General features: G+C 36.8%; 1 protein-coding gene across 2 annotated transcripts in view; it reads left to right on the forward strand.

Annotated features, from left to right (window-relative positions):
• Positions 1-27,234, forward strand: part of LOC124363237 (protein saal1) — a 104,782-nt gene that overhangs the window by 74,789 nt on the left and 2,759 nt on the right. For both annotated transcript variants that reach the window (XM_046818408.1, XM_046818409.1), the window contains exon 7: positions 22,921-23,109. In XM_046818408.1, the coding sequence (XP_046674364.1) occupies positions 22,921-23,109 (189 nt within the window). The remainder of the gene's footprint in view (positions 1-22,920; positions 23,110-27,234) is intronic.

The raw sequence follows: 27,234 nt of genomic DNA on the forward strand, positions 1-27,234 counted from the left end.
ATGGCCGTGTCGTCAGCGTACATTATTACCTGGCTATACTCTTCGAGATATCTAGGAAAGTCATTGCTGAGCAGTATGAAAAGCACAGGGCCAAGAACAGAGCCTTGTGGGACGCCCCTATTCACAGGTAGTGGTTTAGATGTTGCTTTACAGACGCTGTTGTTTTATGTGTATGAAATTTCTACCATTTGCGATCGTCCGTCAAGGTAGCTCGTTAGCCAGTTTTCTGCCATTCCCTTAACACCCATTTCTCTCACTTTTTTTATAAGAAGATGGTGGCCCAGACAATCAAAGGCCTTGCTGAAATCTAAAAACAGGCTGGTGACGTTTTTTCTTTCTTCTCTCTGGTCGATAATAAATTCTGCAAGTTGAATGAGTGCGGTTGTTGTGGATCTCCCTTTAAGAAAGCCATGTTGCTGACTGGTAAGGATATTGTGATCAGTTAGATGTTTTATCAGCTGGATTAACATTACTTTCTCAATCAATTTTGATATTGTTGAGAGCAGGGATATTGGTCTATAATTACTAATTTGCTCTGGTGGTCCTTTTTTAAGTTTCGGGTATACTTTAGCAAATTTAAGATGTTGAGGAAATGTGCCTTGAAGAAAAGATTTATTTACTATGTATGTGAGGGGTGGTGTTAGTTCTTCCTTGCAGTGCTTAAGGATGTTAGAGGAGATCTCATCAGCTCCGGCAGATGTTTTTGATTTCAGTCCAGATATTGTATCTATGATTTGTTGGTAGCTTACGGGCTGAAGGATGAGTTCAGGTGGTTCATCCCTCAGCTGGTTAAAAAGGGCATTTTGTGAGGGGGCTTGGTTAGCATTTCCCAGTGTTTTGTCTGCTATTGTTGTGAAGTAGTGGTTGAAAAGGTGAGCTACTTGCTGAGGGTCGTTAACTTGATTTCCTTCTACTATTAGTTCTATTTGATCGGTAGTGTTGTTTTTTTGTTGTCTTCCCTAATTAACTACTTTCCAAATTGCTTTTTGCTTATTTCCAGCCTCTTGAATGTACTTAGAGGTATCTTGTTGTTTTAGCTGTTTGAGCTTCAAGTCATATTCCCTTTTCTTGGTTGCTGTTAATGCTTTGTCTTCTTCTCTTCCATGCAGAATTTGATTATTAAGTGCCTGCAGGTACTCTTCCCTGAGGCGACGTGCTTCATCACTATTAGTTAGGGTAGATTTGAGTTTTTGTTTTCCTCTTGGTCTGGATTTTTTTAACCCTTTCAGGGCCAGGACCAAATATGAGATGTTGCAAAATTTTTTCACATATCTATCCCCTTGTGACTAGTCAAAAGTGCCAGGCTAAAATTGGCGATTTTGCAGTCTCTTAGATTAAAATTTATAACTTTTCATAAACATTAGAGAATGACCTAAAATTTGCACCAAATTACTCGTATAGATATATACTATCAACAAAAAAATATAAAGATGTAGTTTTAAGTAATTTAAAATTTAAAAAAAATAATGTTTTAATGGATTACATAAAAAAATATTTTATTTTTTTTATTTTTTTCGTAAATAACTAAAAAAGGAAAAATAATTTTACCGTAGAAAGCTATGTTATTATATTGTACATTTATAAAGGAACAACCATACAAAATTTTGTGTTGTTTCTCTCATAAATAAATTTTTTATGACACATTTTGTATAAATACGCATAATTGTACTTCGCAACAAGTGATAAAGCAACTGACTCTTAACTGCAAGAAACTTAAAATAAATATTCACATTACGGATGTACCGGTAAACAGATGATTGTAGGATCCATAAGCAGTTTCAATACAGTTAAAAACACTATTTACCAAGAAATATTTACACAATTTTATTTGAAATTTATTTACACTTTTTCTATTTACAAATATGCTACTTACAATTTCACTCCCGTGAGATCGCAAATTGTCAGTCATTGTAACTACTACACACAATAGCTAAGCAGGTAACACTACTAATATTTACAACCACAAAATAAAATAATGAAGAAGAATCCAGCATACAATGGTACGATTGCACTAAAGCATAAAGAATTAACAACAATAGATCGAGTCACCTGATAATGTCACGTGACAATTACGAAATAAAAATGCATAGACCTCCAAAATAAAAATTATATTCATATTAAATATCTACAAATATACCAGGGAATAAAAAAACATAAAACTTTAATCATTTGATGTCGTATTTTTTAAAGAAAATTACGAATATCAAGGCGGCAATATATTGCCGCCTGGCGCTTTTCGCGTATGTCACCGACGGCAATATATTGCCGCCTGGCACTTATCAGACACGATCTATGGCGGCAATATATTGCCGCCTGGCCCGGAAAGGGTTAAGGGGCTAGCTGTATTAAGTAGTGTAGTCGTTTTACCAATGAACAGGTTGTAGGCTTGGTTTACATCTGGGGACTTGTAAACATCTTCCCAGAATTCGGAGGCCAGTAGATGTTTCAGATGATTTAAGTTTTCAGGATTGAGTCTTCTGTGAGTTGAGCCAGGACACTTTGATTTCTTGGTTTGTAAGTTGATGGTGCAGAGTTGGGCTCGGTGGTCTGAGAGACCTGTAATGATTACTTCAACATTTACATCCTCTCCGTTTATGTTGGAGCATACAAAGTCAATGGAGGATGTTGTATTGTGGGTGACTCGTGTAGGTGGCAGGTCGAGCCTTGTTATGTTGTGTCTTGCTAGCATGTCGTCTAGTTTTGCCTTGGTCCTTTTTTCTGTAGTCCATCTATGTTAACGTCTCCCATAATGACGGTTTGAGCTTTCCAAGTTGGGGAATGTTCAAGGGTATCAGATAGGATGTCCAAGGAAGTTTCTATGTTTCCTTTAGGTGGCCTATACACGCCGACCAGATTAATATTTTTCCTTTTATTTTAAGGTTTATCATAAAAAGTTCACACATAAGTTCAATTGATTTATTTGAGGTATCAATTGTGTGTATAGTATTTCCAAGATTATCGTTTGAGTAAAAGGCAACTCTTCCTTTTCTGTGGTTTTTTCTGCAGAAACCGCCAACCAGCTTATATTCATTGAGTCGTGTGTTGTCGAGTTGGTCATTGCTGAGTCCATGTTCAATGATGATTGCGATGTCGGGGTTGAGTTCGTGGAGTAGATGTTCGAGTCTATCCCTTTTTGATGCCAGGGAGTCAATGTTTTGGTGAAGTATTTTTAGGGCCTTTTCTGATGTTTGTGTTTGTAGATTTTAATCAATCTAAATTATATTGTATATTTTAGACCTGGACTTCGTTGACATAAAGAAACAGCCAACCTTTTAAAAACTGATTTATCCACATCTGAATTTTAAGATTTTTGACATAAAGAAACAGCCAAGCTTTTAAAAACCGATTTATCTACATCTGAATTTTAAGTTCTCGACATAAAGAAGCAGCCACACTTAAAAAATTGATTTAGTTTGACACCTTAACCTTTTCATTTTTCTTTTTGACACTTCAGAATGCCCACAAAATATCCCTGTGGCACATGTTCAGTTGGTGTGAGATACTCTGGGTTAAAATGCAATGGTCCTTGTCAGCTATGCTATCATGCTGGCTGCCAAAGTATCAGCGAGAAAGCTCTGAAAAAAGTAACTAAATCACTGGAAATGCGTCACCTGTAAAAAAGACTCTTCAATAAACACCCCCAAAGTCGAACCTCTGCCATTGACTAGTCAAATTGAACTTCAGAATGAGATGGAGGAAGTTCATGATAAGATTAAAAATCTTCAAGATCCTGACGACTTGGAAACATCCCTCACACTAGCTGCTGAAGCTGGAAATGCTTTGTTAGCTGAAAATAAAAATCTTAAAAGAGAATTGTATGATATGACACAGAAGAATTCTCAACAAACTCAGCACATGAGGGTCACTTTTGGGCTTGAGAAAATAAAATATGAGGCCAACATTGAAGAACTTGAAAGCCAGATTCAAACCCTAGAAAACAGAAATTCCAGGTTAGCTGAATCTTTACAGGAAGCTGAACTTCAATTTTGTAGAGAAAAAGAATCACACACCAATCTTATAGAAGCTTTCGAAGAACAGGATAGGGAAAAAGAATTGGCAATTTTAAACTATGAGAAAGAAATAAAACAATTACATACAACCTTAAAAAATCTTAAACGGTCTCATCAAGAGAATCCTGACTCAGATAAGGAAATCAAAATTTATAAAACCTCGGAAACTCAAACCGAAAAACATACAATCACAGTTACTGATACAAAATTCTGGAAAATCAAACAACCTTACTCTTATTCAGGATATGATAAACCTGAAAAGCCGTCAAGATCAAATGGAAAACTCAGTGAAAGCACTACAGAACCAGTTTCACAGTTATGCCAATAAAATTCAAGACTGGCCACATGCACGCATACACTCTAACAGAAATAAAGGAAAAACAAAGACCCATTTTAGTGTATCCCTACAAATGGCTAAAAATAGGTCAAGTAATCAAAATCAAGTTGTAGCTCCTGCAACACAGATATCTAATTCCAAGCTAACAGAGCAAATAGAAAATACGTCAGTGGTTTACTCGGATACTGTCTTCAAACTGACTAAAAGCCCGCCTCTTAACTCAAAGCCACGAGCCAAGGATGAGACATGTGAGGAGATTTTTGCCAAAAACATCGTGTTTTTCAAGGACCACATGATCAAGCATTACAACTGCTTGACAGAGAAAAATAACTCACTGCCTATCTTTAATCCTTGATCTCCTGTGCAGGCTGAAGTCCACCAACCACACAATTTTTTTATGCCACAGCAACATGACAAACAGCAAATTAAAATCATAACCAGTCCTTTGATTGAAATCCCTTCTCAAAAAGACCGTATACATCATTTAACAGTCCTTCATCAGAATGTAGATAGAATTAGTAATAAAATTGACCGTTTTAAACCATTTTCTCCAAATAGTGAAGCCACACTTATGTAATTGTACTAACAGAACATGGACTGACTCAAGATCACATCAGTAACACTCGACTTGAAGATTTCTGTTTGATAGCAGAATATAGTCGACAAAATCACTTGAAGGGAGGCGTCGCAATTTATTGTAAAGCATCTCTAAGCGATCAGGTGGAAATGGTACAAGTGCAGAATTTCAGTATTGAACTTGTGTGCGAGATAGCCATGGTGCGAGTGAAAACTTTAAACCAATATGTCTATATAATGGGCATCTACCGTCCTCCTCAGAGCTCACTAACTGAGAGCATGGGTGTGATTGCTTCAGTGTTAGACACGGTGCCAACCTGGAAGAGCCCAATTGTTTTAATAGGTGACATTAACATCAACTGCCTTAAACTCGAACATGACCAAGTGGTATTTGATGAGACACTTTTTAGCTACAACATGACAAGAATCCCTCTTCCTCCAACTAGAAAAACACCACAGTCACAAACATCAATTGACTGTGTATGTACTAATCAAAAAGGGGATGACGTGTCAATTGAGATCTTAAATTCAGGGATTTCTGACCACACAGCTCAAATTTGCACGCTCAATGTTTTTACAGAAGATACTGGTAATGTTAAAGGACAAAAGAGAAATTTTAATGATGACAATATCCACAATTTAAAACTGGCATTGTCTAATGAAACCTGGGAAAGAGTCATCAACTGTAATGACACTGAAATTGCTTATAAAAATTTCTCTAACATCATTACATCAGCACTGAACCAAACATGTCCTTATAAAAAATATAATCAATGCAAAGGCAAAGAAAAACTATGGGACTCTGAACTGAACACTTTGAGGCAAGAATTCTTAGGCGCCAAAGAGCGTTATCTTCTTATGGGCTCATTAGAACACAAGCAGGAAGTTGCTACTAAGAAAAAGAATTAATACTTGAAGATAAAAGAACTCAGACGTCAGTCAACGGTCGACCGAATAGCACGTTCAGAAAATAAAACTAAAGCCCTTTGGAATATTATAAATAATGAAAGAAGAACCAAGAAATCGTCTGTAGGACTGAAAGAACTTAAAATTGACAATAAAACCATCATTGATCCTCAGCAAATTGTAGAACATTTCAACGCTGTTTTTATGACCATGACTGACTCTGCTATTTTAAACAACAACCCTCTAAAGAACAGAACTCCAAGTCCTATTCAGCTGCTTGACACTCGCTCTTTTTATCTCTATGACACAACAATTGAAGAAGTCATCAAAACAATCAACTCACTCCCAGCTAAAGTCTCTGCAGGAATTGACGAAATCTCACCAAAGTTGTTGAAGGCTTGTAAACATGAAATAGCTTACCCTTTAACCACTCTAATAAACATGTCCTTCCAATCTGGTAGATTTCCACATCAACTAAAACTATCTAAATTAATCCACATTTTTAAACAAGGTGATCAGTGTGAAGCATCAAACTATCGGCCAATCTCGCAAATTTCAACATTCTCTAAAGTTATTGAAAAGATTGTGCTTAATCGTCTCATTTAGAAAAAATAAGGATGAACATTCTAAACTTTTAATCAAACATTCCAAACAAGAATTTTAAAAACTGTATAAATAGGACATTTTTTTTATAATAAATTAAGTAATTCTAAAAACAAATATAAAATGACTTGGAATCTGATTAAAACTGAGATAAATAAAGAATCAACTGCAAAGCATAATATTAACATTGAACAAGATGGAATTTTAGTAAAGAACCCTATTCAGATAGCAAATTTATTCAATGATTTCTTTGTATCAGTAGTTGAAAAATCTGTTTTACCAAAGATTCCTCAGGGTAATAGTAACTTACTGTTAGAAGACAATTTTTCAACCCAATCTAGGTTTAAGTTTAAAACCATAACAGAAGAAAATCTTAAAAAAATAGTTAACTCTTTTGAAAATAAATTTTCTGCTGGCAATGATGATATTTCCATTGATATTGTAAAAAAAGTCCTCCCTGTAAAAAAAGAAACCCTTATTGCATGTGATAAACTCTTCTATTATCTCTGGAATATTCCCTGAATCATTAAAAATTGCTAGAGTAGTTCCCATTTTTAAAAAAGGAAATCCTAATGATGTGTCATGCTATCGTCCTGTGTCATTGCTACCCATCTTTTCAAAAATACTTGAAAGAGTTGTTCACTTTCAGCTAGTAGATTATTTAGTAGAACACCAACTCCTAGATAAAGAACAACACGGTTTTCAGTCAGGTCGATCAACAATTACTGCAGGAATTGAGTTCATCCAAACAATAATCGAATCAGTTGATAAAGGGGAAAAAGTTTTAGGTGTATTTTTAGATATGACTAGAGCCTTTGACAGTGTGTCTCATAAAAAAATTTTTAAAGTCATTAGAAAAACTAGGGATTACTGGAAAACAATTGGAATGGTTTGAATCTTATCTCAAAAATAGACAGCAGTATGTTGAGATTGAACATTCAATATCAGAATTTTCAGAAAAATACAATTACATCCGCAAGTTCAATTCCCAGAGACGAATTAATTAAACATGGTGTGCCGCAGGGGTCTGTCCTGGGACCTCTCTTGTTTCTTTGCTACTTGAAGGGTTTACCTGGAGCGATCCCTGTTGGTAGTACTATTTGTTTGTTTGCTGACGATTCGAATATAACAATATCAGGAGACACTAAAGAAAATGTTGAAGTTTCATCATTTATTACTTTGTCAATTGTCAAAGAATTTTTGGATCATAAAAATCTCCTACTAAACTCAAGTAAATCTAATTTTATATCATTTTGTACAAAACAAACAAGGAATAAAATAAACCCACAAGTAGCTATAAATAACGAAATAATAGAACAAGTTGAAGTAACAAAATTTTGAGGGCTTTTAATTGACGAAAACCTAAGTTGGGATAAGCACACTGATCATGTGGTAGGCAAAATGTCAACAGGCTTATTTGCTCTGAGACAATTGGCAAAGTACTGTAGCTTGGAAACATTAAAAATAATATATTTTTTCTTTAGTTCACTCACATCTTGCTTATGGGATAAGCATATATATGGAGCAACAAAAAAGGGAAATTTAGATAGAATTTTAATACAACAAAAGAAATCATTAAGAATTATGTGCAAATTAAAAAGAGAAGACTCAGTTAAACATCTTTTTGCTAATCTAAAAATATTAACTGTATATGGGCTCTATATTTTAGAAACTATGACTTACGTAAAACAGAACTTTGACCCGATTTTATCTGTAAATAATCATATTCACAACACTCGATTAAATAGACAGGTTGAAACACATCATTTAGATTTTTTTAAGAAAAAAAACTAAATATATGGGAACAAAGTTTTTGTATATGCTACCAAGGCATATTTTACTGGAAAATAATTGATCTAAATTCAAATATAAAGCGAAAGATTATTTAATAAATTTATCTCTTTATTCGCTAGATGAATATTTTCTCAGCTAGAATTAAGCAATTCTGACCTAACTGTTGTAAGGAATCTAGGAGGGGCCATTCTATGTTTGGTATAACATAATATATTTTAATATAAATAAAATCTATATTAAAGTCCTATCTAGTATTAAGTCTTGACCATTTGTAATTTGACGCTATTTATTGTACATAATATGAATAAAGAATGTTTGAATCTTGAATCTTGAATACCGTTCTACTTTTAGCTGATAGAACCCCAGAAAACCTGGAGATAGAGTCATTCACTGCAATGAACATGGCGGTACAGTACTGCCATATTAATAACCTGGTAGTTAATGAAGCTAAAACCCAGCAACTTATATTGGGCCCAAAAAAGGAACAAACTGTGCACCTGCCTAATGTCCAAGCAGCATCAGAGGCAAAGTACTTGGGAGTGACAATAGATGAACACTCCCACATGTGGGAGTCAAATGGACAACACACATTGACAACCTGTGCAGGAAATTAGGTACTGGACTGTATGTCATTAAAAGAATAAAACCAATAAGTGATGTACCCTCTGCGAAAACAGCCTACTTTGCTTTATTTGAATCGAACCTTCGCTATGGTCTCCTGGTCTGGGGTAATTCATCTGCAGGAAATCTCCAACGTGTGCTGGTAACACAGAAAAAAGCAGTGAGAGCACTTGCTGACTTACAGCCAAGAGAGAGTTGTCGACCAGCTTTTATCAACCTCTCAATTCTGACGGTTGTATCCTTGTACGTGCTGGAGGCAGTAACCTGTGTGCACGAGAGAGGTTTTCCCAGAGGATGTAACACACATCATTACAACACAAGACGAGCGACAGATTTTCACCTTCCTGGGCATCAACTTTCTCTGTTTGATGAGAAGCCCTCTTACATGGGTTTTAAAACTGTGGAACCACCTGCCAGAAGACCTGAAGGGACATGGTGCGGCAAAATTCAAGAAGGAGGTGAAGTTGTGGCTTCTGCAAAATCCATTCTACTCGTTAGAAGAATACCTGAACAGAGAGCAAAACTAACAACCAAACTGGACATTTACCTTCTGTCATTGTTTGTAAACTACACAATTGTATTTATATGATCTGTAACAAATTTTGACGAGTTACAATTCTTAAAGAATTTGTAAATAAAGAATTTGTCGATCTTGGTTTTTAATTTGGTTTTTTAATTTTGGGTGGTTCCTAAAAAATTATGGGGAGAACATTGATTATTAACTTTGCTACTTATTGTTTTGTATTTATAGGAAGATTCAGAGTGATTTTCCTGTGCTTCAGTTATACAGAGAGTGTTATTTAGGGATTGATAATTTTGTAAGGCTCTGGTTTCATTTAATTCTGTTCCAGCGGGGCTCATTTTTCTTGATATGGTTTCTTTTTTATATTGCTCAATATTTTTCTCAAAGAAAGGTTCAAAAGAGTCTAAGGGGTCCAGTTTAACAGCTGTTATTGGAGGGAAGATGGTGATTTTGAATGTATTTCGTTGTTCTTTTTCCTTTGTTAATTGTGGTTGGTTTGGGGTTTCCTCACATTCCTCCCTGTACTTTTGTGCCTGAAGAGAGACACTGAGGTAGCTTTTCGTAACTCCCAGGCCCCTGTGGTTTTTTGGTGGGTTTTGTACCGGTCTGTTGAGAGTAGATTTATCAGTTGAAATTGGTTCATTTTGATTCACAGCGTTTGTGAATGTTATGAATTGTTCTTGAATGGTTCTCACCGAGTCTTCCATGTACGCTTGTCTTGTCTTGATTCCAATCAGTTCTGTTAAGAAAAGGCTTCCAGGATCCCTATATGGTGGGTCTAAGTCATGATTGTGTGTCTGTTGTAATGTTTTCGAAAATCTTGTTGCCTTTGTCTTTGCTTATATTGTTATTTGATTTAATTGTTTCAATGCATTCAATCTTTTTTTGGAGTACTTTAATAATGTTCTCGTATTTGGAAATGGTTTCTTCTTTTTCTATATCTGTTTCTTCAAAAATATTCTTAAGGTCAATCCGTACCTGTTTTTCTTTTTTTCAGTTGATTTTCTAGGCAGTTTAATTTTTCAACTAGCATATTATATTTATTTAAAATTATTGCTTTTTCATTTTCTAATTCTTCAAGTTTATATTGGTAGTTTCAGTGGCTTACTTCAGAGGTCATTAACTCTTCAATTTTTGAAGTTAGTTTTGAGTTCTTTATAGTTAGGGTCATTATATTCTGTCTTAGTTCTTGGTTCTCAGCTAGTAGTGCGTTCCCAACTTCCGCTGCCAAGGAGAGTGAATTTTGTAGGTTGTTTTCTTCTGATTCGTTCATGTTTTGAATTTTTGCTTTTACTTCATCTAAGTTAGGTCCTGAGTTTTCTTCTGGTAGGGTAGTGCATTTGTCACATTCCCAGCATTCCACTTCGGTTGTTGTTAAATTTTTGAATCTTTTATCCGTCCAACTAAGACATTTTGAGTGAAACCACTTGTTGCACTGGCCTGTACATAGGATTCCTTTGTATTTCACTCCTATGGTGCATACTCCGCAGGGGTATCTGGACATTTTGATACCTTTTAAATGATGTTAAACTAATGTTTAATTGAGTGTTCAAAAATTGTGACAAATTAATCAATAGTGCCAATCTGTCACTAAATTGTTATTGATTTCTATTGTCAACATGGATAATCTGTTTTTAAGTGGAGGTTTGTCAGGCTCCTCCGGTTATTGATCTTGATTATCTTGTGCTATTAAAATAGTGGTTTGGACATAAATCTTGTATATATTAGCTTGAGTGTATACTGATGGATTTTAATTCTGCAAAACTTGTAAATTTGTTATTAAAACTCCATAATTAATATGTCTTAGGCCATAGTTAGTTCTATAGAGTCAAATTTGCTTGAAGTGTTTTTTAGTTTATACTCATCAGTTCAAAACTATTTTGTGGTAATTACGTATTGCTATATAAATTACAGTTTTGATTGGAGAGTAGTTAAAGAGGGATTTTGTTGATTTCCACAAGTTCCAACTCCAGTTCAATAAGTTTTTTATGGTCAGTACGCTACCATCTGAGCTAACTCAGTTCATGTTATAAGATATATTTTACTCTATATAATTTTTCAATTGTTGCCTATTTATATGTATATGCAATTTAAAGTAAAAAAACAAATAAACAAATAGATTGTTTTTTTTTTATATTTAAAATCTGTTTACAGATAAAATATGAGAAAGTTTTATAAACAACACACAAACAGATAGACACTGAACAAGAAAGTTTGTTTAAAAAAATACACACAAACATATAGACCCTGTAGTATTGTCTTTGGAGGTCAATGCTGATTACTGATTTTATCTACAGTCAATGTATAGCCCAACTTGACAAATGAGACAATGTCAATGATGTTTACTTAATAGCTTGTCAATGTCCATGGATACCAGCATAGCCCAGCACCTGGACTGTTATATAATGAGAACAGCTGGTTTTCAGTAGCAATCAACCAACTTTCCTGCAAGCTGTTTGTAGTGGGGTAACTTGTTTGGAGAATTCTGCCACAGGAAGACTACAGTAGTCAATCTCTGGATAGAGTTCTTTTTTATTTTAAAAATATAATTTAATTATTTAGATTTATTATTGGTACTTTAAGCAGCACATGCTCTGATATTTTCAGACACACTAGTCTCTTTAGTAGGAATTATGACTTTAAATGCAAAGTTAAATATTACAGTGAAAACATGTGCTCCCAACAAATGGTAAGTGAATCCAAATTCTTCATTAATTTAATAATATAGTTGTTTATAAAGCTTGAAATTTAAGACTTATGAATAAACTTTATACTTATCCAAAACTTTTGGTATGCTTCAAGTATAGCAATACTGGGTTGAAAAGTGTTATAAACTGTTAAAGAAAACTGTCCAATATTCACAAACTGTTAATGACGGCCATGTTCAACCAACCTTTGGACAGGATTAATGCTCCCGAGTAGATTTTCACTCTCTGTAATGCCATCGTTTGGTCTCATATATGTACTGGCTGTATATCCTGAAAGTTTATAATATCTGAACTTAGATTTGAGCATGATGCCACTGATGTTATTTATTATCAATATAACTGATTGTCGAAAGACAGGATTAATGCTTCCAAGTAAATTTTCACTCTCTGTAATGCCATCGTTTGGTCTCATATATGTACTGGCTGTACATCCTGAAAGTTTATACTATCCGAACATTAATGTGTTAGATGAATGTAAGGAGACAAAATATCAAAAAGAATATTCTAAATCACCATGGCATTATTTTAAAATTAATTTTCTAACTAGTGTGACAACAACTTCTAAATCCTGTGTTGAAAATTTCTTTAGAAACATTAATTATAAAACTGAAATAAAAATCTTAGGAATCATAACTGCTCTATCTGATCCCATTATAGCATACTATTAGAGCAATATTTTCAATGATGATCTGAATATTCTGATTCTCTTTTTGAATAAATTTAAGAATTGTAATCTGGTTATAACTGGTGACATAGAGTCAAAGAATCCTATATCAAGGAATCTCAAGAATCCCACAATGAAGAACCAGGCCTTCCCCTCCAACACCTGGCTGTGAGACTCTTCGTTAACACTTTCCTCGCTATGGGATTTCTTGTTAAAAGATTCTTTGCTAAGGTACAATTCATTATGACGTGATGTTACGGGATTGTTCCACGATTTTACTGCTCTGTTTCATAGCAATGAATCCCACAACGAAGAATTAAACGGCAAATATTCCTACCACTAGGCGCCTTTTTGTGACACTCTTGTGCTGATATAAGTCTTGCTGTGGGATTCCGTGCTATGGGACCTGTCACTGGTGACATGAATTTAGATAATCGTTTTAAAGATAAAAAATCATTCATTTTCAGAATATATTAAGATCTTATAACCAGTATTGTTTAAACAAAAACCCAACTTGATGATTGCTTGATACTTGCAACTTGATAACATTATTACAAACAACCATAATGACGAATATTCATGTGAAATTATTCAGCCACATCTCTCTGATCATATATGATTAAAACATATTATTAAATTGAAAATCAATACTGGAGATTTAAAAATAAGTGCAACAAAGAAATCCTGTAATTACTTTTAGACGCTTAAATAATTTTTCTGTAAATAGTTTTATAAGTAGGTTAAGTAAATTAGGTTGGTTTAATGAACTGTCAAAGTTTTGTTCTGTTGAACAAGCTTTTCAGTCTTTTCATCTTACTTAGATATACAAATTGTTCAACAGTAACGTTTATATTTCTGTTGGAACATATTATTATTACTTTTTAAATTAAATTCTAAATAATGCTCTAATTCTAACATAGGTACATAATTGACTGAAACATGAACACACAGGGTAACGTATAATACTTACATTATTCATTGTCCCTAATTCCCAAAATACATATAATTGCCTTCTTTTGACATTTAAAAACCTGTTAAGCCCCAGACAAGTTCCACAAGAGTTGTAAAGGTGACAGTTAAAAAATAAGAGTAATAAGTATTTAAAATGAGTATTCCTGATGTGCCAACTTGCCACGTACTACAGCAAGTTCCTGCTTAAACTTATATACTGCTCTCGTTGAGTGGCACCTAAGATATGGTTTATTGGTCTGGGGCGCAGCTACCCTAACACAGATTACTAGAGTTTTTGTGTTATTAAAATGAGCATTCCTGATGTGCCAACTTGCCACGTACTGCAGCAAGTTCCTACTTAAACTTATATACTGCTCTCGTTGAGTGGCACCTAAGACACGGTTTACTGGTCTGTGGCGCGGCTACCCTAACACAGATTACTAGAGTTTTTGTGTTATTAAAATGAGTATTCCTGATGTGCCAACTTGCCACGTACTGCAGCAAGTTCCTGCTTAAACTTATATACTGCTCTCGTTGAGTGGCACCTAAGATACGGTTTACTGGTGTGGGGCGCGGCTACCCTAACACAGATTACTACAGTTTTTGTGTTATTAAAATGAGTATTCCTGATGTGCCAACTTGCCACGTACTGCAGCAAGTTCCTGCTTAAACTTATATACTGCTCTCGTTGAGTGGCACCTAAGATATGGTTAACTGGTCTGTGGCGCGGCTACCCTAACACAGATTACTAGAGTTTTTGTGTTATTAAAATGAGTATTCCTGATGTGCCAACTTGCCACGTACTGCAGAAAGTTCCTGCTTAAACTTATATACTGCTCTCGTTGAGTGGCACCTAAGATTTATTTATTTATTTACATTCTGTTGTACATTATCATAGAGATAAGAACAAGGGTCATGGAAGTCTAGTATGGAATATTTTGTCAAGTTAATATAAAACTGTTTCACTGCTGACATTCATTGTTATTAGTCCACTCATAAAATTCTTTCAGTTGGTAAAACGGATGCTCCAGTAACCAGTTCTTCAGTCTTCGTACAAACTGCTGTTTTTCAGTCTTTCTAAGGTGTTCTGGGAGGGCGTTCCATAACTTTGCTCCTGCGTAGGTAGGTTTCTTCTCTGTCATAGTGAGCCGGTGTACTGGGAGTTTGGTAGTTGGTGGCATTCCTAGCATTGTAATTGTGATATTGTGCACCGGTTCTTGCTGCTTCAGGTGACTTAATATGGAGAAAGGTGATAGTTTCTAAGATGTAGAGATTGACAACAGTGAGAATTCTTAGATCTTTAAATGGATGCCTGCAGGATTCCCTTTGCTGAAGGTTGCTAAGAATTCTGATTGCTCTCTTCTGATGGACTACGAGACGTTGCATGTTATTCGCTGAGGTGCCTCCCCAGGCAGCAATCCCATATCGAAGGTGACTTTCGTATAGGGCGTGGTAAGCTGTCTTGGCTGTTGCTGTGTCACATGTACTTTTTATCCTGCGAATTACATATAATGCTGTGCTCAACTTTTTGCACAGAGAGTCTATGTGGTCTGTCCATGTAAGGCGGTCGTCAATTATTATGCCCAGGTACTTTGAAGTGTCTGTTAACTCCAGCTCTGGTAGTCTCCCTGCAATTTCCTTGTGTCTTCCTAGAACCAGCTGTTTAGTTTTATTTTCATTTACGACAAGGTCATTTCCAAGACTATATGGAAAAGCCATATTCAGAGCAGTGTAAGCAGCTATTTCAAGTTGATCTGGTTCTTTTTTACCTAGTAGGAGCACTGTATCGTCTGCATACATCAGCGTTTGTCCGAGATTTTGCATGAAGCTAGGTAGGTCATTTGTGTATAAAATATATAAGACCGGTCCTAATACAGAGCCTTGAGGTACACCACGCGTGATGGGCTGTGGTACTGACTTTATTTGACGTGTTAAATTGTTTGAGGTGTGGTTTATTTCTACCATTTGGTTTCGTCCTGTCAGGTAACTTTTTATCCAGTCATGTGATTTTCCATTTATTCCAAAAGTCGTCAGTTTTTCTAAGAGATGTCCATGACTAAGGCAGTCAAATGCCTTACTATAGTCAATTAGAATGGCAGTGGCTGTGTTACCTTCTTCCAATTGGTCTGTTAAAAATTCCACCAGGCTAATAAGAGCTGTTGTTGTTGATCTTCCAGTCAAAAACCCATGTTGGTGAGGTGTCAGAAGTTAATTAGTTATTATGTGATGGAGCAATCTGTTTAGTACCAATTTTTCAATAACTTTGGAGAAGGTGGATATTAATGAAATAGGGCGGTAGTTAGCTGCTTGTGTAGTGCATCCTTGCTTATATTTAGGGTACACTTTGGCTAGTTTAGGTGCTGTCGGGAATATTCCAGAATTAAAAGATTTATTTATTATGTTAATTAAAGGTCCAATTAGTTCTTCTTTACAAACTTTCAAAAGTTTTGTTGAGACATTATCATATCCAGCTGAGGTTTTAGTTTTCAATGATTGGATAATTTGATCTATTTCTTTTCGGGTTGTGTGGTGCAGAGTGAAATTTGGTATGTCTGGGTTTGGGGCTGGTAGGATTTTGTGGTTTCTTGGCTGTTTACTGTTTAGTATAGTATCTTCAGCTACGTTTATGAAAAATTTATTGAGATAATCTGCAATTTTTGTGGGATTTCTTATGAGTTTTCCCTGTACGTCTAGTGCTGCGGGAAGGTGCTTTTCCTCTTTTGGCTTTCTCTCTGAGTTTATAACCTGCCAGACTGCACTGGATTTATTATCTGCTGATGAAATTGTTTTTATGTTATCTTGGCGTCTAAGATGTTTTAGTCGTAGGTCGTACTCTTTTTTTAGAAGGGCTACATTTCTTTTGTCAGTTTCATCTCCTGTAGTGTTGTACAAATCTTGGGCTTCAGTGAATTGCCTCCTCAGATGGACTGCTATGGGGTCAGTTAAAGTTTGTATGGCACGCTTGGTCCTCTTTTTCAATTTTATTATGGGACAAGTTGAATTGATGGTAAAATAAAGGGCACTGTTAAAGTTATTGTATGATTCTTCTACATCATTCGTATGGAAGACTGATGTCCAGTCTTGCTGACGGAGCAAAGTTTTCAAGTTAAGCAGATTTCTGTTGCTCATGTTTCTGCGCTCAGTAGCAGGTGGGGGTGGTATGTGTTTGTTCCATTGAATGGTGCAGAATTGACCATTGTGATCCGAGATGGCCGTATTTATGACTTCAACGTGAATCTTTTCTGGTTCGAGGTTAGTACAAACACAGTCAATGGATGTCCTTGAAGTCGGCATTATCCTTGTTGGTGGTAAGTCAAGACGATGGATGTTGTGACTAGTCAGGATTTCATTCATTAAAGTGTAGTCATTCTTTTTGGTCAGGCTGTCAATGTTAATGTCACCCATTATTAATTCTAGTTGGTTCGTTGGTATGCTTTCCAGTGCTTCAGCTAGAATTTCCAGGCTGGCTTCCAGGTTTCCATTTATTCTGTAAACTCCAACAAGAAAGAGATGGGACCTACCAAGGGTAATCTTAGCAATAGCTATTTCGCATACCAATTCTGTACTGCAATTGTATGTGTCAATTATGTCAACATGACGGTTTAAAGATTCTTTTGCAAATATAGCAGCTCATCCCTTTTGGTGGTGTTTCCTACAGTATTCGGCAGTGAGTATATACCCAATAAGTCTTGTATTTTGCAGTGATTCAATTTTTTGTCCATGTTCTGTTAGGATCACAACGTCTGGTTTTAATTAAAAAAGAAGGGTGTTTAGGCGCTCTATTTTGTTGGATATCCTGTCGGTGTTTTGGTGTAGGAAAGTGAGGGTTCTTTCTTTTGTCTGTTCTTGTGCAGGTTGTACATTTTGTTGTAATGTCCAAACATGTTTGTGATTAATGGTTTGTTCAAGGAGATAATTTGGATTGTTTATGGGTTCTTTGATGCAATTAGGCATTTTCTGAAAACTCTTGATTTGTATTTGAGATTTCCCATTTTCCGGTGAGCAGGGGCTAAAAAAGAGTTGTTTACTTGATGTTCGTTGTTTGAATTGGATTCTTCCATTCTAGTTTCAGGAATAGATCTTTTGGTTGTAGATAAAGAGTATGATGATGAAAAGTATACTTGGTCTTTGTAAATTTTGTCTATTATCTTATAATATTCAATATTTTCAGCAAAAAATCCCTCAAATGTTTCATTTGGTGCTTTAACTCTAGATGTGCAGGGTGGTGTCTTTATAGGTTGCTGAGGGGGTTTGTTCAGATTTTCAGCTTCATTTATTGAAGAGTTTTGTTCTCTATGTGCCATCACTTTCACTTGGATCATTTGAGAGTCTTCGTTATCACTTGCTGGAAGTGATGAGTGTGTATTTAGTTTAGTCAGGTTCTGGTCATTTTTAGCTGCTCCTGTGAAGGTTGAATGTTTTTGCATTTTTTTTACTTGCATGGAGATGCTGAATTTATTTTTAGTTTTCTTATTTTGACATTTCAGCCTGTTATGACGTTGAGTGGAGTTGTATTTTCTTTCCTGTTTACTTAAATGCTCAGAACAGTTTTGTGTTTGTTTTTGGGGGGATTTCAGCTCTTGTTTAAGTAGGTTGTACTTTTCCTTGAGTTGGGCTATCTCTATCACCAGCGGGGTGGACTGTGCTGTTGAAAATTGTGAAGAATCTGTTTGAGTAGCACTTTCCTTAAGATTTCTTTCTTCATTGTGGAAATATTCGTGTGAGTTTATTTTCCTTTTTAACATCAGTATTTCTTTTTCTTGCTCCTGGTTTTTATGTTCAAATTCATTTAGTGTCCTTGTTAGTGTCCTGTCATGGTCCTCGAAGATGTGTTGTATTTCAGAGAGTTGTTGTTTTTCCTTCATAAGCTGCCTATCCAAATCAGATATTTTCTGCTCTAGAAGTTCAGTTCTTGAGAGATAAATTTCTTCGGATCTTACATAGTCTTCCATTTTAGCTTCCATTTCGGTTAGTTTAAATTTCAGCTTATTATTTTCTTCTTTGAGGACTTCATTTTCTTCAAGCAAAGGCTTTCCCTAATTTTGCTGCCATTATTAGACTGTCTTCCTCGTTTTGGAGTTCATTTTCCATAAGGCTTTCTTCAAGCTCTGGTAATGTGCTTTCCAGGATTGAATGTGGCCTATTTTGCCTGTTGTTAAAGCATTTTGGAGTGCTGGCGGAAGATCTTGTTTGAGGCTTCATATGATTGTATTGGAGGCCATGGTAAGATACATCAGGGTTGTCTGGTGTGTTTTGGGTTTTGGAAAAAGCAGATTCAGCTTCTTTTAAAGCCTCATTAAAACGCTTGTTTTTTGGGCAGTCAACTTTTGGTTTTCCGCAAATCTGCTTATTTTCTTGATAGGGGTATATGTCCGAATTTTTGATAGTTGCTGTTGTGTAGTCTCCAAAAAATAATACTTCATATTTGGGCGGTTTTCCTTTGTCAGACGCTATTACTTCCTTTATTGTTCCTGGCCAGTGTGGGTAGCTTTTTATTTTGGCAAAAACGATTTCCCCATTTGTTAGAACAATATTATTTTTAGTACCCATATGTAAGCAGTTGATAGAGAAGAGGTGCAGATTTATCTCTGTTTAGTAGTAATAAATACAGTTTTTTGGAAAGAGTTTGTCTGATTCTCTTTGTTAAAATGGTTAAAGTAAAAACAGTTTTTTAAGAAGAGTTTGCCTGATTCTCTTTGTTATTTGGTGAAAATTAAACAGTTTTTGGAAAGAGTTTGCCTGATTCTCTTTGTTAAGTGGTGAAAATTTAACAGTTTTAAAAACTGTTCCTTTATATTTTACTAATAAGGTACTAGCTGTAGCAGCGAGTGTGAGAGGGGAATTAATGTTGGAATTACAGTGTTGTATGGAGATTTGGCTGACTTCTCTGGTCGATTGAATAAATAAAATAGTGTTGAAACAATATAGAACTAACTTCCCTTGTCAATGCAGTTTGGTCAATATTATAAGACCTTGATAGGTACAATCAAGAGTCAGTCAGCTAGTTACTACTGTCAGCTATTGTGACGGCAGGTCAGGTTGCTGTGTCAGCAGGTGTCAGGTCGCTCACACTTGCACACTACAGCTGTCTGTCTGTAAGCCTGCCACCTCCACTGTTAATGAGTTGGAGGAAATGATGTGTTGGAGCTTATATGGTGTTAGTTGGCTCTGACGTCACTTTTCTAAAGATATTTGTATAAAATGTTGAAGTTTGTTATGACTTATTTTTTATGCTTTAGATGCCTTAAGCTGTTTTAGTTACTTATGTTTTAGCTTGAGATCTTGTAAAATTCTTGGATATATATATATTTAATTCAACTGAGCTTAGTATTGAAAGTGTACAATACTTGAGTGGTTTTGAATGTTATGAAAATATTTATATATTGTCTTCTTTGGTGAGTAAATCTTGCTTAATTAGTTCATAATTAACTTACAGATTGATGTTGTTGAGAGGTTTTGTAGGAATTTGTTGTTTTACCTACTAAAACTTCAATTAAATGGGGAGCACTTTCACTAGAGAAGTTATACATCCGCCATCTTGGATACAGTCAACTCTAAGATATGGTTAACTGGTCTGTGGCGCGGCTACCCTAACACAGATTACTACAGTTTTTGTGTTATTAAAATGAGTGTTCCTGATGTGCCAACTTGCCATATACTGCAGCAAGTTCCTGCTTAAACTTATATACTGCTCTCGTTGAGTGGCACCTAAGATACGGTTAACTGGTCTGTGGCGCGGCTACCCTAACACAGATTACTACAGTTTTTGTGTTATTAAAATGAGTATTCCTGATGTGCCAACTTGCCACGTACTGCAGCAAGTTCCTGCTTAAACTTATATACTGCTCTCGTTGAGTGGCACCTAAGATACGGTTTACTGGTGTGGGGTGCGGCTACCCTAACACAGATTACTACAGTTTTTGTGTTATTAAAATGAGTATTCCTGATGTGCCAACTTGCCATATACTGCAGCAAGTTCCTGCTTAAACTTATATACTGCTCTCGTTGAGTGGCACCTAAGATACGGTTAACTGGTCTGTGGCGCGGCTACCCTAACACAGATTACTACAGTTTTTGTGTTATTAAAATGAGTATTCCTGATGTGCCAACTTGCCACGTACTGCAGCAAGTTCCTGCTTAAACTTATATACTGCTCTCGTTGAGTGGCACCTAAGATACGGTTTACTGGTCTATGGCGCGGCTACCCTAACACAGATTACTACAGTTTTTGTGTTATTAAAATGAGTATTCCTGATGTGCCAACTTGCCACATACTGCACCAAGTTCCTGCTTAAACTTATATACTGCTCTCGTTGAGTGGCACCTAAGATATGGTTAACTGGTCTGTGGCGCGGCTACCCTAACACAGATTACTACAGTTTTTGTGTTATTAAAATGAGTATTCCTGATGTGCCAACTTGCCACATACTGCAGCAAGTTCCTTCTTAAACTTATATACTGCTCTCTTTGAGTGGCACCTAAGATATGGTTTAACTGGTCTGTGGCGCGGCTACCCTAACACAGATTACTAGAGTTTTTGTGTTATTAAAATGAGTATTCCTGATGTGCCAACTTGCCACGTACTGCAGCAAGTTCCTGCTTAAACTTATATACTGCTCTCGTTGAGTGGCACCTAAGATACGGTTTACTGGTCTGTGGCGCGGCTACCCTAACACAGATTACTACAGTTTTTGTGTTATTAAAATGAGCCATTTGTGTTCTTGCCAGCCTAGGTAAGCGAGACTCTTGTAAAAGTGCATTCAAAGAATTAAATTTGTAACACTACCATGAATATACATTTTTGAAACTGTTATGTTTGCAACATTCAAAAGTGTATCAGTCATTGATGAATCCATGGTACACGGACACAACACCCGATCACATGTGAACCTCCGACGGACACCGCACAAGTCTAACACTGTTATGTTTGCAACATTCAAAAGTGTATCAGTCATTGATGAATCCACGGCACACGGACACAACACCCGATCACATGTGAACCTCCGACAGACATCGCACCTGTCTAACTGTTATGTTTGCAACATTCAAAAGTGTATCAGTCATTGATGAATCCATGGTACACGGACACAACACCCGATCACATGTGAACCTCCGACAGACATCGCACCTGTCTAACTGTTATGTTTGCAACATTCAAAAGTGTATCAGTCATTGATGAATCCATGGTACACGGACACAACACCCGATCACATGTGAACCTCCGACAGACATCGCACCTGTCTAACTGTTATGTTTGCCACATTCAAAAGTGTATCAGTGATTGATGAATCCACGGCACACGGACACAACACCCGATCACATGTGAACCTCCGACAGACATCGCACCTGTCTAACTGTTATGTTTGCAACATTCAAAAGTGTATCAGTCATTGATGAATCCATGATACAGGGACACAACACCCGATCACATGTGAACCTCCGACAGACATCGCACCTGTCTAACTGTTATGTTTGCAACATTCAAAAGTGTATCAGTCATTGATGAATCCACGGTACACGGACACAACACCCGATCACATGTGAACCTCCGACAGACACCGCACCAGTCTAACTGTTATGTTTGCAACATTCAAAAGTGTATCAGTCATTGATGAATCCATGGTACAAGGACACAACACCCGATCACATGTGAACCTCCGACGGACACCGCACCAGTCTGCCTCTTAATGTCGGCACCAGGTTATTGTGGAGACTTCCAGGTGCCTAAAGTGCATCCAAAACAAATTCTAATTCAAGCTAAAATTGAGGGAGCACTTTGTGGCAGGATGTTTTACTCAGTGGTAGAGTTTTTAGCATAGATGTATTACATTCATGCTTTAAACTTGATTCTATTGATTCGATTCTTCTATTTAGGCGGATTTCTTTTATTATTGAATAAATCTAAGACCCTTGTTGTTTTAACTGTTGACTTTCCTATAACAATTATTGTAAGATATTGACACTATCATACAACTTATAAATGTCACAGGACAAGAAATGTATTTGTATTGCTTTGTATGTAGTCATAAGTAATAAAAATTTAAAAAGTATTTTAACTATATAAGAATTAAATAAAACGTATCAATCATTTAAAACACAATTCATGCAAGTATTATCATATTTCTGTATTTGTTATTAAATAATGAATAAAGATAATATGAGTTAGACATTTAGCTAAGTATGCACTTTAGTCATGGTACCAATAATTGCAGACCGATCTGTTACAGGAAAGAGAGCTAGACACATCGTCAGGACTCTAATACTCTGGATACAAGAGCCAGACAACGGTGGCTCTGATACACTCCTTATCACAACCATCTCACTCTTGGAGGCTCTGGTCAGTGTTTACTTTTGTGAGGAAGCCTTCTGCAAAACAATTCGTATTGTCAGGAAAACTATGGAAAAGAATTCCTGTGGTAAGTTACACAACTATTATAGTTCATGATATTAATTACTGAACTCTATTAACTTTTGATTATTTTTTATTATCATTGAGAAAGCTAGGCATATAAGAATGAGAAAACAGTATAACGTTGTGTGGTTTGTGTGTAGTGACAAGTAACTTATTTGGATTCTGCATTATAGAGACACATAGACCACAACTTCTTATTTCATCAGTGCAGTCAACGTATCACTATGTCAACTTACATGTTTGTTCTGCTAGACATGCGGATTAATGGAGTAAGTGAAATGAAAATAGTTTTAAATCTCTGTGGTACAAACAATCACTGGTGACATTGTGCCAGTGTACAGAGTTTCATTGGACATATAAGGTTTTCCTGTTATTGTTAATGTTCATAACTACTCCCATTATCCAATCAAGGAATTAGATGAGAGCAAGTACCTGAGTGTGGCCACCAGTCTGAATATATATTGTTAATGTTTATACCTACTCCCATTATCCAAACAATGCAGTTTCAGTTGCATTAATCTACACATAGGTAGCAGTTACCAGACTAAAAAGGTTGATGGCTGTATGATTCTTTTGTTCATGGAAGGCTCCTCTACAGGTTTTTTTTAGGTGGCAATGTCCCCAGTATTCTGATAGCTCTTTTTTGTAGAGTTAAGACACGTTGAATGTTTAACGTAGTGGTTCCACCCCAAACAACAATCCCATACCACAGGTGGGTTTCGAAGAGAGTAGTTTTGGCTGTAGTGAAGTTGCTTATAATGGTCATCATTCTACGCATCACAAATAATCCTGAACTTAGTTATTGCAAAGAGAGTTAATATGGGGTGTCCATAATAAACTGTCATCTATCATAATGCCAAGATATTTGGTTGAGGTAACTTCTTCAAGATCAGGGAGTCGCCCTATGGTATTTCTGTCTCTTCCAAATATTAGTTGTTGACTTTTACTTTCGTTAGCTACTAAGTCGTTGCCATGACAATACTGCATTGCCATTCTTAGTGCTATAAAGCTGTCTATCTCTAGTTGTTTTGGGTCAGTCTGACTTAGCAATAGTGTAGTGTCATCAGCATACATGGTTAATTTACTAAAATCTTTCATGGAATGAGGTAGGTCATTCGTGAAGAGGATAATGAGAACAGGACCCAAGATTGATCCCTGTGGCACTCCTATAGTGATTGGGTTTGGTTTGGAGTGTGTCATATCTACTTTCCCATTGTTGTTATGTTTAATTCAAATAAAGATTCTGTTATAGTTAGTGATGTAATCAATCATTATCTCTTGCTGCTAAGACAATGGTGTCTCCAAAACAAAATATAAGTAAATGTAAACAAAACTAAAATTGTCAATTTTGATTTTCGTGGTTTTCAAATAATGTTTCCTCTTACTGACCATTCTGCTTTATTTAACCAGCAGAGGATTATTTTGGAAAAAATTAATTTTTAACAACATATTAATAGTTTGAGTAAAAAAGTAAAATCTTCTATAAGAACTTTTTACTTTTAAACAAATTTTTGTTATATTGATTTAGAAATATTGCTTACAATTGTTAATATGTCCTCGTCTTTGTTGTACGGTACACCATATATTTCCACAGTATTGTCCCTTAATGACTGTTCCAACTCAACTACTTTTTTAGTCAGGAGGAGGGGGAGGGAGAGAGGGAGAGAGAGAGACGTGCTGGGGCCGAAGCCCCTCCTTCCCCCCTCCACCCCTGACACAAGTCTGTGACTTATTTGCCAGGCCTCTTGCCTTCTCCTCTTCTTTCTTCTTTTCGGGCTTAGGCCACTTAATCCTCTTCTCGACACTCTTGCTTGTGTCTAGCCTAACAGTATGTCTCTCCTCATCTCACCGACCCTGTGCGATGAGAGTCATATGAGTACTAATTTCTCTCTTCCAAGCTTTTAAACTCTGTTTCCCTCTCTTTTTATTCCAATCCTTCTTGTTGTAGTTCTAAGCTCTTTAATAGTCTCTTCATCGAAGTCAAAGTTGGCTCTTCTCCATTGTAGATGCTTCGATGTCATCACCTGCCTGAGGTCTCTTCTTTCCTCCTTAAACAGTTCACACTCCATGAGCACATGGTTTGCGGTCTCCAGCTCTCCGCACACTCACCTCTCCTCCTCCACCAGGTTAAATCTCTTGAGGTTCGTCTTGAAATTCCCGTGACCAGTGACGAACTGTGTCAGGTAGTGGTCCATCTCCCACTTCTGCTGCAGTCTCCTTCTGATGCCCGGCATGTATTCGAAGGTCTCCCTGCCTTTTTCGGTATCCTGCTAGCGCCTCTGCCATTCTTCCAGAGTCCTTCCCGTCTCGCTGCATTGCTCTCAGCGGCGTCCCTTCCTTCTTCCTTATCCTCCCACCTCTTCACCTTCTATTTGCAGGTCAATCGGTGTCACTCCTGCCAGCACTCTGATTGCGTCATGTGAGACCGTGTCATATGCCTTTGCTACCTTCAGTAGAACTCTTCTTTGCATGCTCAGCAATTTCGTCTTCAGTGCAATCTTTCGGGCATTTTTCCCCCAGAACTCACATCCGTACAACATCGCCGGCTCCACGCAACCTTTGAATAGCATCATAAGGTGCCTCCCTGTCATACCCCTATTGGCTCTTGCCTGTCCTGCCAGTTTAGTGTAGACTCCTTTCATTTTCTCGCACACCTCCTCCACATGTTTCTCAAAACTCATCCTCTGTCCTACTACCACTCTTAAGTACTTCATTTCCTTTTTTCAATGTATATATATTGTCCTTCCACTAACAGTCTAGGTGGTCTTACCAGCTTTCCTTTCAACATCACTGTCACTGACTTTGCTTTTGAAAACTTCAGCTTCCTTTGTTGTCCCCATTCTATTACCTTTTCTATGGCCCTACTACCTCTATCAGCCAACTGTTGTGTACTCTGTCCTCTGACTAACAGCAGTGCGTCATCAGCATTTATGCAGTGATTGTTACTCCTTCCCCTAGATCTAATCTCAGTAGGCTGTCGATCATCACATTCCACAGGAGTGATCCAACAACTGATCCCTGTGGGCACCCTCGAGTCATCCTCTTCCCTGCTTCTCCACATCCTTACCCTGAGTAACACATCTCTACCTTGGAAGTAATCTCTAATTAGGCAATACAAGCTCCTCGAACAATTCCACATCCTTAGTACCCTTAAGATTTCTGGCCACCATGCCGAGTCGAATGCACCCGCTATGTCCAGGGAGACGGCCAGCACATATTTCTTTACGGTCTCCTCCACATCCCTCTTCACTGCCATCAACGAATCCACTGTTCCTCTTCCCTCCCTAAATCCAAACTGCCTATCACTTAATAAGTCTTCTTCACTGAGCCATCTTTTCATTCTTGTTACAATCAACTTTTCGCCTAACTTTCCCAAGACTGAAAGCAGTGTCACTTGTCTGTACGATTTCACCTCACTGGGATTCTTGTCTTTATTTTTCAAGAATATCTTTACCACTCCTTTTTTCCACACTGATGGGAATCTTCCTTCTACCTACATCCTATTGTATAGGATGAGCAGATGCCCTTTTATCCTTCCGTACATCCTCTTCACTACCTCTATCTTCACACCATCGTGCCCAGGAGCCTTTCCGTTCTTCATTTGCTTTACTGCCGCATCCAACTCCTATTCTGAAAATTCTGGTTCCTCCAACCCTGTGCTAACTAGTTCCATTTGTGCTCTTACAGTTCTTTGATCATTAGTATCCTCGTCCTGATTGTCATCTGGCAACAGACCTTGCAGTATTACTCTCAGCATCTCGTCTATCGTCATCATGAAACATCCATCCTCCTTCTTCATGACCAATGTTGTTTCCTTCTTTGATCTTTCTATAAAGATCCTGTTTACTATATCTTCTCATCCTTAGCCTCATCTCACTTATTGTTTCTATCCACCAATGTACCTTCTTTTGGCCTTTCCTCGACTTGGGCACCGTCCTCTCCATCACCCTTTTGATCACCTCTTGAAGCTCCTGAGCACATATTTCTGCTTCTTTTCCTTCCCACTGCAGCCCCTCAACCTCCTCAACCAGAACTCCGTTAAATCTCACCCAGTCAACCTCTCTTAGGTTTCACGATCCTTCAGTCATCTCATTTCTGTAAGTTCTTCCTACCTCCCTTTCCTTCACTT

Source organism: Homalodisca vitripennis, chromosome 5 (assembly GCF_021130785.1).
Source record: "Homalodisca vitripennis isolate AUS2020 chromosome 5, UT_GWSS_2.1, whole genome shotgun sequence".
In the NCBI taxonomy this organism is placed as follows: domain Eukaryota; kingdom Metazoa; phylum Arthropoda; class Insecta; order Hemiptera; family Cicadellidae; genus Homalodisca; species Homalodisca vitripennis.